General features: G+C 44.8%; 1 protein-coding gene across 2 annotated transcripts in view; it reads left to right on the top strand.

Moving 5' to 3' along the window:
• Window positions 1–18,006, top strand: part of DOCK8 (dedicator of cytokinesis 8) — a gene marked incomplete at its 5' end in the record, with an annotated part of 175,940 nt that overhangs the window by 97,641 nt on the left and 60,293 nt on the right. Inside the window, 8 exons of one of the 2 annotated variants that reach the window (XM_080911132.1) lie at window positions 8,809–8,926; window positions 10,294–10,364; window positions 11,267–11,405; window positions 11,991–12,092; window positions 13,125–13,220; window positions 13,461–13,695; window positions 15,582–15,746; window positions 17,098–17,270. In XM_080911132.1, the coding sequence (XP_080767258.1) occupies window positions 8,809–8,926; window positions 10,294–10,364; window positions 11,267–11,405; window positions 11,991–12,092; window positions 13,125–13,220; window positions 13,461–13,695; window positions 15,582–15,746; window positions 17,098–17,270 (1,099 nt within the window). Of the gene's footprint in view, window positions 1–8,808; window positions 8,927–10,293; window positions 10,365–11,266; window positions 11,406–11,990; window positions 12,093–13,124; window positions 13,221–13,460; window positions 13,696–15,581; window positions 15,762–17,097; window positions 17,271–18,006 lie in introns of both variants that reach the window. The other variant, XM_080911133.1, reaches the window with a different exon arrangement.

Below are 18,006 nucleotides of genomic sequence, written 5' to 3'. Positions count from 1 at the left end.
ACCCTGGGATATGGTGGAAAATGATAGAGCAGGGTGCCTTCACTCTCCTCTGGCCTTAACACATATGCATACACCACACACACACACACACACACACACACACACACACACACACACACACACTGCAACAATGCTGAGCTGACAATTCCTTTGGTGTCACTTGAAAGGGTGATGTATGTCCCCTATCAATTCATCAGATTTCAGTTTTGTGATGGTCCTGCAATCAGGTCACAGATGGGAGGTGGGCTGTCAGCCGCTGCTGCTGATGCTGCTGCTGATGCTGATGCAACTCCTCAGGGTCCTCTTCTGTCTTCCTTCCTATTAGTGTATACTTGTTGTATTCTAGCCACCAGTTTCACAATGGTATCTTTTCAAGTGTATTGTTGTCAGGTAACCATGTTCACTCCCCGTTACATTTGTGACGTGAGAGACTGTCAGAGGAAGCCTACAGGGATCACGTCTTAGTTACAGTTCTGTGGCTGGGATGAAACACCATGACCCCATGACAAGGTGACTTTAAAGAAAGCATTTAACTGGGGGCTTGCCTACAGTTCCACAGGGTTAGTTCATGGCTATCATGGCCGAGAGCAGGCGGCAGGCATGAAGCTGGAGCTGGGAGCTTCCATCCTGACCCACAAGCAGGCAGGCGGCAGAGAGAGTGAGACTAGGCATGGTTGGGCTTTTGTGACCTCATAGCCCAGCCTTAGTTGTTGTAGTAAAAATAAATTGGCGGTAACCCTATATCCTGCTCCAGTGCCGGCTCCCGTAGGGTCACATGGCACTGTGGGGCATCTTTATCTTAGCGGCTCCAAGCCACCTATAAGTACTCACAGACCCCAGCTTCTTCTGACCCAGGCACAGTTCACTCCACCTGCCCTGGTGCTTCTGTCCTGGGTGGTCCATGACCGCCCCAGCGTGTTGTTTTCACTCACTTTCCCTTGGCGTGTTGTTGCCAAGCCTTGTACACGCCATCCCAACTCTGTGGCAGGTTTTGGACTCAATCAAGTCACCACATCAATGAACACACCAAAGTACTCTGATCCAATTGGAATAATATAATTTGCCCACCTAGATAAGTCAAATGATCCTGTACAATTCTATTCCTTATAAAATATTCACAACAACCTTATCCATGTAGAGATGCACTGAGAGAAACATCCACATCTGCTTCCATGTTGCCTCCTCTCGAATCTCCCACTTTCTCCTCTTCCTTCAATTTTCCAAAACTTTGTTCCCACCTACTCTCTACTCTCCAATCATGTATCATCTTAACATCAACCTACGCTTAGTGACACACCTTCTCCAGCAAGACCACACCTCTGAATCCTTCCTAAACAGTCTTCCAACTGGAAATCAAACAGTCAAGTATATGAGCCTCTGGGGCCATTCTCATTAGAACCATTATATATTGTATGTGCAAAATAAAGGAAGAGAAATCCATCTAAGCCTGAGCAAAGTTGATACACAAAATATTTTATAAAGTTGTTGGCAGTTTATCAAAAAGTAAGCTACACATTTGACCTTGCTTTCTAGCAGTGAAGCCTAAATAAGAGGAAAATGTCACAGTCAACTGTTGGGCTTCATAGGTCTACAGATTAAAAACAAGCCAGTTCTCTCAGACCAGTGCTTCTTGAAGCTAAATGTGTCAGGCACGGTGCTTGTCATGCTGACTCCCAGGTGACACAGATGTCGCTTGTTTCTTGCCCTTCTCTGGACAGGTTGCAATGGCAGAATTGTAGAGCATTTGTGAGTGTGTGTTTACAAAGCATACTTTCACTTAAAAAAAATACAGACTCCTTAGGTTTGTAGGTTCTCTAAGTAATTCCACAACATGTAAGATACTGAGCTCTGAAGGCAGGGCCTAGCGGCACCTGTCTGTCCACAAGGCCAAGGGCTACCTGGAAGAAACACTGCCAAAAACCAAAACCAATACAAGGTCTGAGATTTCCGACTTTACTTTGTTCTCTGTGTATTTAAAAACCCTAGAGCTTCTTCTCTCTGACACTGAGGGGCAGCACCTGTCATAGTAAATGTAAAATAATATCAGGCCTTCTTATTACATCTAAAGTAGATTTCCCTAGAAGTGAAATGTGAATAGTTAACTAAAATCACCTCCTGGGCTATCTGCTTAAATAGTATATCTGGCTTACCACTTCCCTTTGAATGCTTGCATCAAGGCCCTCAGCTAACCACAGATGCTGACATTAGTAGGCCTTTGGGCATATGCTGGAATCAGTCTTGGTTTTGCCTACAGTATAAGCTCAATAGTATTGCCATTAATTGACAAAAAATTTTAATTTATTAGTTTTGGTTTTGAGGATTTGTTTTCCATAGTGTTAATGCTAATGATTTGGGGGTACCTCTGATATTTTTATGGGGTTCTAATGTGCCTGTCACCTGAGAGATAAAATGATCTTGACCTCCACCCAGTGCCTGCTTGGGGTGGGAAAGAGGAGCTTACAAGCTGCAAAGAACCAGGAGTCAAGCTAGTGGTGGTACATACACCTTTAGTCTCAACACTTGGTAGGTAGAGGTAGGCAGATCTTTGAGTTTGAGGCTAACGTGGTCTACAGAGTGAGTTCCAGGACAGTCAAGACTATACAGAGAAACCCTATCTTGAGCCAACAATAACAACAAAAAGTGGTAAGAAACAGGTTTCAATGACAGATGGGCCTGGTGGCCAGAGACCGCCATAAGAAGAGCATCTCAGATTGTCACAGAGGCAGTGACAGAGTAGGGGGTGGTATTCAGAAAAACACAGAGATGGGAATTGGGTAGAGGCAGGGAGAAATACACCTGCAAATTAAAGGCGTAAAGAAAGCAAGAGAGACACAGAAGCTAGAGAAAGTGAACAATCCAGGTTTAATTCCGTCCCCAGATCTCCAAGCTCTACACTTCTGCTGAGTTCTCTAGATTTGGGAATGTTACCAAGTTCACAGGGGTCCTTGTGTATGATAGTTGTCATCAACCCTTTTTACAGCAGGTCAGGAAATGAACTTAAAACACATTTTGCTCTGCTACAAAAGCGCATAATTTACCAGCAGTACCAGTAACTCAGAAGACGCCCACACAATAGAAAACCAGTACTTTTTTCTTCATCTTAAAAAGAGTGTGAGCTGGAGAGATGGCTCAGTGGTTGAGAGCACTGACTGCCCTTCCAGAGGTCCTGAGTTCAAATCTCAGCAACCACATGGTGGCTCACAACCATCTGTAATGAGATGTGATGCCCTTTGCTGGTGTGTCTGAAGACAGCTACAATGTATATAATAAATAAATCTTTTTAAAAGTGTATTTAAATGTTTTTACTTCATCTCAGGCTGCATATTGAAATAACAGAGAGAAAAGTAAAATTGGCACCAATTCCATTTCAAAATCAAACCTACTGTATTTCATTTCCCACAGTCTTTTCCAATCCCTGCTTTCTCGGGTCCTCATGTTCTGCCTATTTCTAGCCCTGTCCAAGGTGTTTATTTTTGTTGTTGTTGTTTGGTTTGGTTTTTTGGTTTTGGGTTTTTTTGTTTGTTTGGTTGGTTGGTTTTGTTTTTTGCTAATTTATATTCAGGATTTTCACCCAACATCATGTATTAGCTTTTGACTCACCTCAGATTCACTTTCAAGAGATACACATTGAAAAGAAGAGTCCGGGGTTGGCCATGAACATCGATAGCTGATCTGTGGTGCTCGTTGGGATCTCTTAGCCTGTGGTGAAGTCTCTCTCCTAAGAGTTTCAGAGGCCATTCTCTAGCTCTGGCTCTGGCTCTGATGATTGGCTTTCCTTGTATACCTTGACAAGTGCAGAAGTAAGAAACACAATTATATTGTATTCAAACCGTGGTCTAGGAGCCATGAGTCAGGAATGGGAGACATGGGGGCACTGTGAGAAGGGTTAGTTTACACTCCACTAACCAGAAAACTGTCTCCGGATTCATAAACTTCACTCCTTGTGGCATAGTTTCCATCCTGCTAAAGTCATGGTCCTCTGACCTGATCAGTGACAAAATATTCACTATGACATCATCTGTCACCTTTGCACAGAAAGCTCTGATGAGCTCAACATCAGTGACCTGTGCTCTAGGAATGTCACTGGCTCATGAAAATCTCCGATGACCACACCCTTGTAGCTAGCTTGTCCCTCTGATAGAGGCTTTATCCCACCCGTTAGCCAGTTTGGCTTTCAGGGTGCTCTATACTTTCTTCCTTTTCTGCTGGCCAATTCAATCTCAAAACTTAGCTATAGAGCCATTTAAATTGTCCAGTTGTTCCAACAGAAGCTAACATGTTTTCTATGACTGACATTTTTTTTGTCCTAGCCAAGCTGTAGAAGACCCTAGAAAGTGTGTGTTGTCTTGGGGAAAAGAGGTAAGGGTGAGCTTTTCGATTTTCGCTTTTTTTTTTTTTTTTTTTTTTTTTTTTTTTTTTTTTTTTGGCACTTCTAGATAAGGGACAGACTGAACTTAGGAAAAGTCAAACTAATGTGCTTTTACACTGTGGTTTTAAATGTTCCTTTGGGCTAGCCTGTTCTCCACAAAGGAAATAGAGGACAGTACTAAGATGGTAAGAAAAAAAAAAAAGAGTTCAAGCCACAGTTTGATCTATGAATGGCCAAAGTTCCACAGTTAATCCTGCACCTTGCATGAGTTTTAAACTAAGCTGAGGGCTAGAGATAAAGCTCGATGAAAAGAACACTTACATAGCATGTGTAAGAGCTCGGGCTTGACTTCCACACACTGCAAGACAATAAACACATACATACACACATAGATAGTGTATAAGTGGCACATTGCTGAGTCTGTGGGAAGAATTAGCAACCTATAGAGCTGCTAATCAAGAGAAGCCATCTGAAGGATCCTTAAAACTCTCTTTGGAAGGATGACATCCAACTTTCTCCTTTTCTAAGCTATGCTGTATATATAAGTAAAGAACATCTCTGATCACATTTGGAGAAAAAATAAGATTAGGCTTGAATGCCTTGCACAGTCCTGAGGCCTCTAGTCATTACAGAACTTGTCAAAACAGCTTCATCCTTCATACAAGGGATTCCTGTTTACAGTATGGCCTGTCTTCCTACAGGTTCTTGAGTAATGCAGTTCTTACAACTTTCCTTAATACAGTTTATACTATAAATCACATGAGCCTGTTGACCAGTTGACTAAGATTACTTTTTTCTGAAAGAAGCTCTGGATTACAGACCAGACATAGAGATCTTCCCTTTCAAAAGAAAGCATTGTTCTCTTCTGTTCATTCTGTGAGATGCTAATCTACCAAACAAATTGCTTAGCATTCTTGTCAGTAAGAAATATGGTGGTCCTTAGGAAAACTGTCTTCTCAAGAACATTTTAGGTTCTCAAAAGTCACTCTACTTTTCTGGGAGTCAGTTTCACAGTCTGTAAAAAAGAGTATTGGAACAGACTCTCTAAGATGTTTTCTTCAGCTGTGTGTGTGCAGACAACGCCGACATAACCTTGAGCAGCTGTGCTGGTGACACTTGAACCAAGGGTCCAGCAACCCCCCTCAGAAGCACTGTGCAAAACTGGTGTTGGGTTATAGTGGGAAGGTCTGTGGTGCCCGCTTTCTGGGGCCCAGCAGGATAGAGTGACTTACATGCCCTTCATCTAGATACCCAAAGCATCTTCAAACCCTAGCTTATTATTCCTTCAAGCATAGCATTTAAGGATGATCAGTGCCTATCAATCTAATGATGAAAACTGGAGCATTCCAGGGTTTAAAAGAATTCTTTCAGAAGTCTACTGTATTGCATAGGATCAAGATACAAAGGGTTCGTCACAGCTCCATAATCAATGAAAGGGAGAAAATAGTATAAATGTGCTTCTGGGGACTATTACACACTACAGCACACACACACACACACACACACACACACACACACCACAGGTATCTTGTGGCACTAAGTAAACTGCCTTCAGTGCATTAGTTATGGTACCCACACTTGATGGCATCTGCTCCTCACCTGTGTGATTTACTCTGACTGGTGAATGAGGTTAGCATCCACTGAGGGCAGAGAAGATGTGGATGTTGGATCTTCTGCTCTCAGTGGTGGACTCACAGAGGAACCCACCTCTTCTCACAAGGCTGTGATCTTCTCACCTTAAAAAGCATTGGCTTGCACTCGGTACCTCCAGCTTGAAGACCCCAGACTCTGCGCCAGTCCTTTTGTTGTACTGTGACCCTTCGTCTGTGTTCCTGGATAGGCTGGGTACACGCCAATATTTGAAGCTCATTGAATAGTCTGGCCATTGAAATTAAGTTTAGATTATTGCCTTACATTTCTTTTCATTTGAGTATGAGAAGTATTCAGTGTAGACAGGAATAAGAGCCAACAAGAAGATGGGATAAAGACAGCTTAAAACAAAGCACAAAAATCCAGGGATATGCCAGCTGCCACAGAGTCAGGGTGGTGATACTATTGTGTGAAGTCAGAGTAGCCTGGACAGGTTACTGCAACTCTAGCAGCCCCTGGACTCTTGCCCTCACCCTGTCTCCAGTGAGCACCCAGTTTAGAATGACAGGGTCAACAAAGCATAGAACTCTGTGTATTTGCCCCATGACCTTTGAACTTGACACACAAACCAACAGCTCCTGTGTTCTTCAGAGTTCCAAATATTTTCTTCTTGAATTACTTGAAAGCATTCCTTACTACAAGATATTTGAGTAGAAAATCCTTAAAATTTGTCATCCTGCCTTTTGATTTTTTGTTTTTGAGGCAGAATTGTGCTACCGAACCCCTGGCTGGTCCAAATTTCCTTCTGTACATCAAGCTGGCCTTAAGCTGATGATGATTCTGTGGCCAGTGCCTGAGCTCTGGGCTCACAAGTATTACATTCCTACACCTAGCTCAGAGGAATCCTTGGGTTGTAATTTCCTCCTGCATACACCATGCTCTTCCGTAGCCAGACAGCTTTATTTCAGTGTTTCTCCAAGTGATTTCCTAGAATGTTAAAGTTCTGAAGTATACTGAGAAAGGCCACCCAAATAAAATGTTGAGGTCTAAACATTTGGGGAAAGGAGTAGAGCTCTTGTCCTTCTAAGGCAGTGTTTCTCAGACTGCAGGTCTAGACCTCTTCCTTTCACAAGGGGCTCTTTAGACCATGGAAAACACAGATGTTTACATTATGTTTTATAATAGTAGCAAAATTACAGCTATGGAGTGGCAATGAAAACAACTTTCTGGTGGTGGGGAGGGTAGTGTCACCATAACATGAGAAACGGTACAAAGGGTCTCGGCATTAGGAAGTTAGCAAAGCTCTGGTGTCAGGGATTCCGGGTACAGAGTAGCCTGTTTATCTTAATTTGCCCCAAGCTTCCCAGCAGGTTGGTTACCCTGCCACCTTCTTTTCTCCAAACACTACATGGCTGGGATTAGAAAGTGTAGAACAGACTACAGGTGTCAGAGGCTCTTTGACCACCTCAGAGCTACTGAACTCAGCCTTAACACACAGGAAACTAGATGAGACTTGATGGTAGTCTGTGAAATAATCTTGTCTCATTGTTGATTGGCTTCCAGTATAATATATTACAGGGTAAAACTTTCAGATTTATTCTGAAATGGGAGGCAGGGATAGGCCTAATCCTTAAATCTGGCCTCTCTGGTGTGCTGTTGTCTACTTAGCTAGAAAATTTTAAATACTTAGAAATTCCACCTCATCCTCCTTCCAGACCAGGGCAGGGAATCTGAACACGAACTTGCCGCTCCTAAGGGTTCACTGGTTTAGATTTATAACATGGCTTTCTGTGCTCATCTGATCCAAAGTGACTTCCTTGGGGCTCTTCACAGTCCGTCTGAAACAGATCTACTCAGATGTTCATTTACCTCACTCTTGACTGCTAAATTCATTCACTCCTCTCTAGTGAGACACACTTTACATTTGAATGTAGACCCAATTGATAACATTAATAATTTAATATATATTGAGAATGAAAAATATGTCAAATCTTTAAAGAAATGTATTTATTTATTCAGATAATGTATGTGTCTGGGTGAGTATATGTACTTGTTGGTGTGAGTGCATGCTCACGGAAATGAAGATAAAATGATGTCAGGTATCCTCCAACCCTCTCAACCTGTTCCACGGAGGCAGGGTCTATTCCTCAATCAGGAGCTCAGGTCTGCTGGGCTGGAAGCCAGCATGCTGCAAAGAGACTCCTTTCTCTGCCTCTCCCTCAGACATGAAGTTATAAGCGTCCTCCAGATGCCCAGTTTGCTGCCTGGCTACTGGGATCCGAACTCTGTTCTTCATGGTTGTAATGTAAGAGCTCTTAACCGTGGAGCCATTTGTTCACACAGATGAGTTTAAAAATGTTAACAGATTTATGTTAACCTGCATCCTTTGTCATAATCTCAAAACAACATAAGGGATCATCACAGTAGTTTGGACACAGGTTGCAGAAAACCCCTTGGAAAATAAGAAAAATAAAACAAATTCCAGATGATCTCTCACTTCCAGCTGGAGACACTTCATGGTAGCATAGCATTACCTACTTTTAGTGTGACCCGACCTTGACTTCTGCGTCTGCTAACAGGAGGTTCCTGTACTTGTCACACCTGCCGATATAGCCCTCTGTCTTCATAGTCACCTGCTCATAGAGCGACACCTGAACCTGAGGTCTGAAGTATGGTTGTTGAGCTGCACCATCCCCTGTCCCTATGTTCCTAGCCATGGTATACCCTGGTGGTATCTCAGAAAACCACAGTGGTCTGCCACTACCTTGGAAAGCAACTTCTGGACTTAAGAAAAAGCAGAAGTGGACTCTAGACATTGACTATTGATTATTGGCTTCCCTCTTTTCCAGAAACCTTCTGTATGTATACCCACAAAGACTCAACTTTGCTAACAAGCTAGCATCTGCCCGGAACATTACAATAAAGATTCAGTTTATGTGTGGAGAAGACCCCAGCAATGCTATGCCAGTAAGTAGATGGGTAGTGTTTGCCTCCAGTGGGGCGGGCTGTGTTCCCTCTGTCAGATCTCAGGGATGAAATCAAGAGTTCTCCAGCATACAGGGTATGTCCACCACACACCCAAGGTCTCTTGTGACGCTAGACAAGGGCTTTGCCAGTAAGCCACATTTGTCTCAATGTACAGAATATTTTGTTCCAGACTATATACCTTTCTGGCAAGTCCCGAATTGTCCACAGGATCGTGGTAGGGAAACATTAGTCTTAAGTCTCTTTCCCACATTATGCCTTTGTGAGATACCACACCTTGGAACTGAAGATCATTTTAAAGGACTGAAAGGTGGTGTGGGGTCTGTCCACATTGCCCACAGAGCCAGGTCATTCTAACACTTTGCAGACTTAGAGGGCAGCATGGTGCTCATTATTTGACTGAATTTCCTCCACATATGCACTTAGGTGAGTGTGAGTAGAACCATGCAGAACACACCTGAAGCAAAGCCTAGTGATAATAAATATACCAGCACAACATCTTTTGGAAATGGATTTCTATTCTGAGTCAAATTGTAAACTAATAATACAGACTAGAATAACATTATCTAAGAGACCCCTCCCATACCAGAATTTGTTGGAAAATGACAAGGCTGGTTAGCTATTACTATTCACACGTGTCCTAGAATTCAGCTAATGTCCAGCTGAGGTCGGAGCTACTGAGAGCACTTGTTTAACGTGTATGGAGGTCCTGGGTTGATCTCCTGCAACACATGGGGACATGGGGGAGAATACCTGATCACAGAGCGGGAGAGGGAGAGGTTTGGGTTTTTCCTCTCACGTCCTTATCTGGAGGAAGTAATTTCTTCCTTTCCCCATATATCTACTTTCTAAAACGTCTGCCCTCTCACCTGTTCTCTGATGTAAGGTGACCTCTCACAACAGTGGCAGGAAAGGTGGAAGAGAGAGGTTGCTTGGAAGGAAGGAGAGTTCTGGTCCTCTCTGCCCTAACCCTGGCAGGTCACACTCAGGCTTCCAAGTGTGTATGTGCACATCCTGTGTGTGGCCAATGTCCTCGACCAAAGGACAGTGGTGGTAAATGTAAGCTCCACTCACCAACCCTGGGCCTGGTCACTAGTCATGTGTGTTCCATGCACAGAGGCAGTAAAGATACTTCTAGCTTTCCAGTCTCACAAGCCTATACCCTTGGTCACTCATTAGTCCCTTAATGCCTCAGTTTACCTTTTTCTCCACCTCGTGCTTGGGCCAGTGGTAGGACTTAGGCCTTAACACACAGGTGCAGCTCTATGAGATCAGCGTCTTGTTGGTGTGATAGCACGTGTTCACGGAGCCTAAAATCCCTCTTAACTTGGTTCCTTGTTGACAAACAGGTCATCTTTGGAAAGTCCAGTGGGCCTGAATTTCTGCAGGAAGTATTCACAGCTATTACATACCATAATAAGTAAGTATATTTCAGAGTCTTGAACATATACTACAACCATATCCCTGGGGTTTTGGGGTTTTAACTCCACAAGTGCTTTTCCCAGCAGTTTTTGCAGCATGGTAACTGAGGAGCAGAGACGTGTACACCTGTTCTGTACTACCAGTGCATAGTCTTTGTAAATGACTAAGGCTTTGATAAGAAACGTCTTCCAGAAACTATATAATCCTGACTATTTACAAATGATGATAGGGACAGTCATGTAGTGTTAAATAAGGAAGAGTATTTTCTCACTAGGTCTAAGATCCAGAGGGCCAGAAACTAAGCCCAACTCTCTTTGTTCATCCTGTTGTCTGCCAACCAAAGACAAATGGTATATTCGATTATGTCAGTAAAATGAGTCAGAGGACTGGCTATTGAACCTCATCTACACAGTGCAGGAGAGGAGGGACATCGCTGTGGGTTTCACCCTGGCCTGATAACCAGACTTCTTTAGGGGATTTGTGTGAACCTTGGCCAGGCTTGTCAAGGGGGCTAAGTAGGTGATGTTGTGAAGCCTTCGTGAGGAGGACAGCCACATGCCAGGCCTGTTGTTGAGGCTGATATGGGAAAAGAGGCCCTAGCCATACACGGAGTCTCATCCTCTTTTCAGATCGACTTGTGTTCCTCCATCATGTGGGGAAAGTCCTTTCTGTCTAAGAAAGCCTTCTGACTGACAGTTTTATGTAGGTGGGATGTGTCTCATAGTATCAGCCTGCCTGCAAGGCCTTTATGGCCAAGGAGCATGATAACTCGAGGTGAAAAGCCCACAGTATGCAGGCACATGGGAGCAGAGGGTCGGCAGGCAGTGGGTTCTCCACCTCGTACCCAAGGGCTCATCCTTTGGCTGACAGTAATTTGCATCCAATGTGCTTTTGATACAGGTCTCCTGACTTTTATGAAGAAGTAAAAATTAAGCTCCCCGCCAAGCTCACAGTAAATCACCATCTTCTCTTCACCTTCTACCACATCAGCTGTCAGCAGAAGCAAGGCGCCTCGGGAGAGAGCCTTCTGGGGTACTCGGTGAGTTGCCTCCCTCTGTACCAGCCAAGGTCCCTGCGGAGGCTGTGTGCGGTGTGCTCACTTGCTTTTCTCCTGTCAGGAGCTGCAAACTGTGCTGGTGCATATTACAGGAGAGCGTTAGAAACAGCTTTACTTGGAGAATGACAGGCTCCTCCCAGGGAAAGCCGGTGGGCGGTAAATCTTTAAAGGACATTTAAGAAAAAGAAAAAAGGCACTACAGTATCTGTTATTTCCAAATTTAATGTAAGTGCTTCCCATGTAGAATTAGCTCTACGTTGCAGGGGAAAGTTGTTTCTTTAAAAACCATGAAAGGTCAATGAACATCGATATTCAGACAGGGGCCAGCAGCGGCCATAAAGAAAATCTGCTACTACGCGGGCCCAGAAAGCAGCAAGTCATTGGTATTACCAGCTCAGGAACGCTCAGGGTATTTACAAGGCAAAGAATGGGACTGAAACCTGCTACCAGAAGGAGGCCCGGTCAATATCTAACATTGTTTAGTTTTGTTAGATGGCCGTGAGCTGGATAAACCGCCCGAGTTGCGTGCAGCCATAAACCAACTCTGCTCTTGATGCTCTGTTTCAGTGGCTGCCGATTCTCCTAAACGAACGTCTTCAAACCGGATCCTACTGTCTGCCGGTTGCCTTGGAGAAACTACCACCTAACTACTCCATACATTCTGCCGAGGTAACCAGCGCTGTCCAGCAGCTGCTTCCCACCCCTTCCCCACACCCACTTCCCGTTCCCGAGGATGTTACTTTCAGGTTCTCCGGGGTCGTCATCTCCAAGTGCGCTGTGTTTTCTGAGAGCACAGGATGGGACAAGTATCTGGCCGCCCATGAAGGAAACCTTACTCATTTAGACATCACCACACCAGAATGTTCTGTAGGTGCAACGCGTCCCCGAGGCAGTGCTGCTGGGAATTCTCTGCGCTGCACAGCACAGGGTTCTGTAGATGAGGAGGCAGGTTGAGCCCACTTGTGATGGGCACAGTACTTGTCAAGAATCTTTTCACAATGCTTCCAGGCCTGAGTCAGCAGTTCCGCTCGTGGGCCAGTGGTCACAGCCAGTGACGACTGTAAAGATGTCCACGCTAGAGCCAGTGCCCTTCCTGTCCTGGCTGCTCTCTTTGTTTTTGCAGGCTGTAGCAATACCCCAGTCTACAGAGAGTCAGTCTTATGGCTCTCAGCTCAGCCTCACATTGTCTCATTCATTAGTAGAGGTCTTCATCAGTGAGTATTAGAAGCAGATCTTCTTACTCATAAATGTTCTATCATGTATCTGGAAGATATGACTCTATCACAGTACCATCAGAGAACCTTAACATTTAACGTAATCCTGAGTATCACCCTTCCTTCATTCCGTGACCACCTTTCCTGTTCCCCGCCAGGATCTCAACTGAATCGGGGCTCAGATCACCTATAGTTCTTCTTAATTCTTTTGGGTTTAAAGTTGAAGAAATTTCCAGGACCTTGAATTTAGATAGAGCCTTTACAGTCTCTCTCCCCTGCCATTTTCTGATACCCCCAGGCTGGCCCTTTCCCTTTTTAGACTAAAGCTATTCCCTTTGACACCAGAGCCAGCCTAAGGATGGAGACATCCCAGTTCATCCTTATGTCCTTGGCGTACAGTGTCTGACATGTTGCTTGCACTGCTTGTTAACAATTGAAAAGGGAAGTTTCATTGCTAATCTTCTCTCTTTCTCTCTCTGTAACACAGAAAGTCCCTTTACAGAATCCACCCATTAAGTGGGCTGAGGGCCACAAGGGGGTATTTAATATTGAGGTGCAAGCTGTTTCTTCCGTTCACACCCAGGTAAGGGATGTCAAAGCCAGCCACTGTCTGGGTTATTCATCTGCTTTGCCCCTTTTCTTGACAGTGTGATACCAACTTCCTATGGCATAATATGGAACCTGATTTATTGCTTTTTTATTAATAGTTATTAAAAGGTCCTATTTTGTATACCCCATTCTACAAATGAGTCCCCACCCGGGACTTTAGCTTCCAATCCAAAGCACTAGCTAAGGGATTGTCTTCTACCTTCTGCCTCCCCAGGATAACCACCTGGAGAAGTTCTTCACCCTTTGCCACTCCCTGGAGAGCCAGGTGACCTTCCCTATCCGTGTGCTGGACCAGAAGATCACAGAGAACACGCTGGAGCATGAACTAAAGCTCAGCATCATCTGCCTCAACTCCTCCCGCCTGGAGCCCCTCGTGCTCTTCCTCCACCTGGTGCTGGACAAGCTTTTCCAGCTGTCTGTGCAGCCCATGGTCATCGCTGGTCAAACAGGTAGAGGCCTGTGGGTAGAGAGGAGGCGTGGCTACATCAGTACTGTTTTGTCAGACTCCCTACATGTTTAAAAAAAGGAAGGAAGAAGGGCTAGAGGGATGGCTTAGTCGTTAAAAGCACTTGCTGCTCTTGCAAAGGCCCAGGTTTAGTTCAGAGCTCACATGGTTCACTCTATGTGTGTCTCCAGCTCAAAAGAATCTGATGCCCTCTTTTGACCCCCGTGGGCACTGCATTGACACGGTACACGTGCATACACGCAGGCAAAGCACTCATATGCATCGAAAAAAATAAGTAAATGTTAAACAAAAAAGGTGTTTTGAAAGAAAAGAAGGGGGATGGGGGGCTGAGCAAGAAGGAGAGAAAGAACATTGAAAGAATAGCACAGCAAATACAGCTGCTTGACTCCAAGCCTGCTTGATGACGTGAGTCAGACACTTGAGATTCCCATGGTAGAAGGAGACTAAGTTGTAGTCTGAACTCCAGATCTGTCCCACGACACATGAACACACACACACAACACACACACCACACACACAACATGCACACCACACATACAACATGCACAACACACACACAACATGCACAACACACACACACACAATATACACAACATGCACACCACACACACACACACACACATACATGTTAAAACGTTTTAAAATAGGATTTTGTGTGCTGGTGAGACTTGGGCCTCACGGGCCAGCATCAGAGCCTACTCGATAAGCTCAGGCCTGTAAAAACAATAAGGTGGGAACAATGGAGGGAGACTTCTACTGTCGGCATCTGGCCTCTGCACACACGTGCACACAGGAACATACTACACAAATATGCACATGAAGGCAGTGAAGGACTTAGTCTGCAACCATTCATTGGAGCCTGCTTTGGCTCCGTCTAGTACCATGGACGGCACAGTGAGGGAAGGAGGAGGCACAGACAATTGTGAGAAGTGCAATGGGTCTGGGGATGGTTTCCAGCCTTCGAGAGGAGGCTACATTTACCACCAGGCATAGCTACAAAGTGATGTGGTTTGAATTCCTATCACTGAGGGGCACTGAGGGCTTCATGCAGGAAACTGAGCGTGGAAGGGGTGGTCTGACTTTGTGGCCAGTGTAATTTTGTAGCAAGAAGCAAGGAAGACACTGCAGGTGAGGAGACAGCATGAGCAAAGTCAGGAAGGAGGAAAGACCACATAATGGAATAATCTGATGGCCACCTAACCAGCTGACTCAGACATAGCTGAGTCTGAGCAGAAGCAGGCACAAAGTTGGCTAAAGCCTAATTATGAAGGGCTCAGAGCACCAGACCAATAGGGTACACTTTACATGGACCTGCTATGGAGAATGACATAACCTGTGTGTGATTTAAAGGTGTATCTCTGAGAATCTGTTGGAGGACAGATTTATGCATTTGCTCTCACATCCAGTGGGCATCCTGTTGGAATGCAGAATCTGGTTCAGCTGGTCTGTGTGTGGCAGGACTAAAGGCTCAAGGCCATGGTGATGCTGATAATGTCAGTCTGGGGAGGCCCAGTTTTCAGCTGAGTTTAGAGAGCAATGGCACCAGGACATGGACATGTCCTGGCCATGGGAAACTGCTTTGTAGTGGAGAGAAAAAGGAAGGAGATGTGAGCCAGGCATGGTGGGCTATGCTACCATACCTATAATTCTAGCTGAAGCAGGAGGATTGCAGTGAGTTCTAGGCCAGCTTGAGCTATACAGAGGGAACTTGAGCATGTCTGTGGTGAGCCAATATAGACTGGATCTGATTGGGACGTACCTGCCTCCATGGGCATTTCTTTTGCCTGGCTAAGGTGGTCAGTGATCAAGACGTACCGTTACTAGCCTGAGAACACCTACCTCAGTTTCCCTTTTCTCCTGGCTCCTTAGCAAACTTCTCCCAGTTTGCCTTCGAGTCTGTGGTGGCCATCGTCAATAGCCTGCACAACAGCAAGGACCTGAGGAAGGACCAGCACGGGAGGAACTGCCTGTTGGCCTCCTACGTGCACTATGTGTTCCGGCTGCCTGAGCTACACAGGGATGCACCCAAGTCAGGTAGTGATGCCTGGAGTGGGGGTGGGGGTGGGGGCAGGTATCTGACGGGGTACCACCTCAGACCACTGCCATGAGATTAGAGGTTCAGTTTAGGTTTTCAGAGTAAAACTTAATAGAATTGCTGACATTACAAGTTTCTAGATGTTTCTCCCTCCTTTCTTTCTATGTTGTACTTGCTGTGTCGGTAATTTCTCGGTGACCTTTACCCCACTGCCAATTTATGATCCATTCGAGGATCTGCTTTAAATGATGGAGAACGGGCTGGAGAGATGGCTCAGTGGTTAAGAGCACTGACTGCTCTCCCAGAGGTCCTGAGTTCAAATCCTAGCAACCACATGGTGGCTCACAACCATTTGTAATGGGATCTGATGCCCTTTTCTGGTTTGTCTGAAGTGTGCTTATATATAATAAATAAATAAACCTTTTTAAAAAAAGATGGAGAACGGTCGACTGTAAGGTTCTAGAATAACAGCAAAGAAAACTGTATCTATCCCACAGCAGTGACACCATTGAAAGTTCTTAAACTTTTCATTACATAAAAAAGTTCTCAGGGCTGGAGAGGTGGCTCAGTGGTTAAGAGCACTAACCACTTTTCCAGAGGTCCTGAGTTCAATTCTCAGCAACCACGTGGTGGCTCACAACCATCTGTAATGAGATCTGATGCCCTCTTCTGGTGTTTCTGAAGAGAGCTACAGTGTACTTATATGTAATAAATAAATCTTTAGAAAAAAAAGTTTCCATTCTTTCCAAACTAAGTTAATAATAACCCATTTCACTGTTCTTCTAAGTTATGTGCATGGGCCATAAGCCATAATGCCAGGGTAGCCTGATATATAAAAGTATCATCAGTAGACTTTTTAAAATCCCACATCCAAATAAATTTGGCACCTTTTTAGTCTCTGCAGTCATATTTTACATCAATCTATAATTTCAGTCCAATTTTAAACCAGAGTTGAACTCACTTTGAAATATTGCATGTCCCCATCCTCAAAAGACGACTGAGGATGACTCATTTTGGAACAACATTCCTCCAAGACTTACAAGACCTTGTCATTCAAATAGAGATTAAACAAAAAGTTCGTGTTTCCCGCTTTCCTTGAGAATTCAGAAACTCTGGCAATTGGTGGCAGACTGGTACCAAGCATGTGTCTCCAGCACCCCCAGTCCTCCCCACCCTCACCACCTCACACCCAACACCGCCTCCCTGCCCCTCACAGCTTCAGAATAATAACGTTTCTTCCCAAGGCCCCATCTGGTAGGTTTACATTTCCCCTCCCTCAGTGGGTCTTTCTCAAGCTCTGTAACTGACTCTGTCCTGTCTGTCCACATGTCTCTGGCTGCTGGGGCACAGGTGGCTCCACCACCGTAGTCCCTGACCCCCGATACCACACATATGGACGCACATCTGCTGCTGCAGTGAGTTCAAAGCTGATGCAGGCCCGCGTGATGAGCAGCAGCAATCCAGATCTGGCGGGGACACACTGCGCAGCGGATGAGGAAGTTAAGAACATCATGTCTTCAAAGGTAGGGGTGTTGCAAGCCATGGAGGGCGCGTGTACTCTTGTTTTGCGGATATTTGCCATATGCATTTCTGGGTACAACATGATATTGTGATATGTAAGTACTTTGTATGTTGATCAGGTACTTGGGCTGTTTAGCACCACATCCAACCATCGTTCCCTGGAGGGAAGAATGCTAGCCTCCTCTTTTCTAGCTATTCTGAAGTATTTGTTCCAATGCCATTAGTCACCCTCTGTGCACACTCCTGCTGAACTGTGGCCCTGGAAACACCTTCCACTTTCATATTTTGTCTTTATTTGAATTCTCATGTAGGCCTTCCAAAGGGCTCGGAATCTATTGTTTCTAATTTTCAGTTGGCACAGAGCAGTTAGGCACACCCATTGGGTATAGTGTGATGTTTCAAACCACGTATACAGTATGCAGTGAGGAGACATATTCATCACTCAGACATACATCTTTTTTTTTCATGCTAGAAGCAATTGAAGTCCTGTCTTGTAGCTAGTTTGAAATAGCCATGTAATTGTAGCAACATGGCGAGAGTCAGGTCTGCCGTTGGTAGTGTTTTACACTGGGATGGTGCATTTGCCACAGCTGTAGGCCAGGATTGATGTGTAATTTCCATTAACATAAGCTTCTGCTTTATCCCACTTGCCTCAGTTTCCCTAATGTCCCCTTTTCTATTCTGTGGACCTCTCCAGGGTCCATACAGCAGCTTCCGTCTGTGTCTTTTTAGGCTCCT

The sequence above is a fragment of the Micromys minutus genome, assembly GCF_963924665.1.
Source record: "Micromys minutus genome assembly, chromosome: 2".
NCBI classification, from domain to species: Eukaryota; Metazoa; Chordata; class Mammalia; order Rodentia; family Muridae; genus Micromys; species Micromys minutus.
Note: the sequence above shows the minus strand (reverse complement) of the source record. Positions and strands in the feature narration are given on the sequence as shown.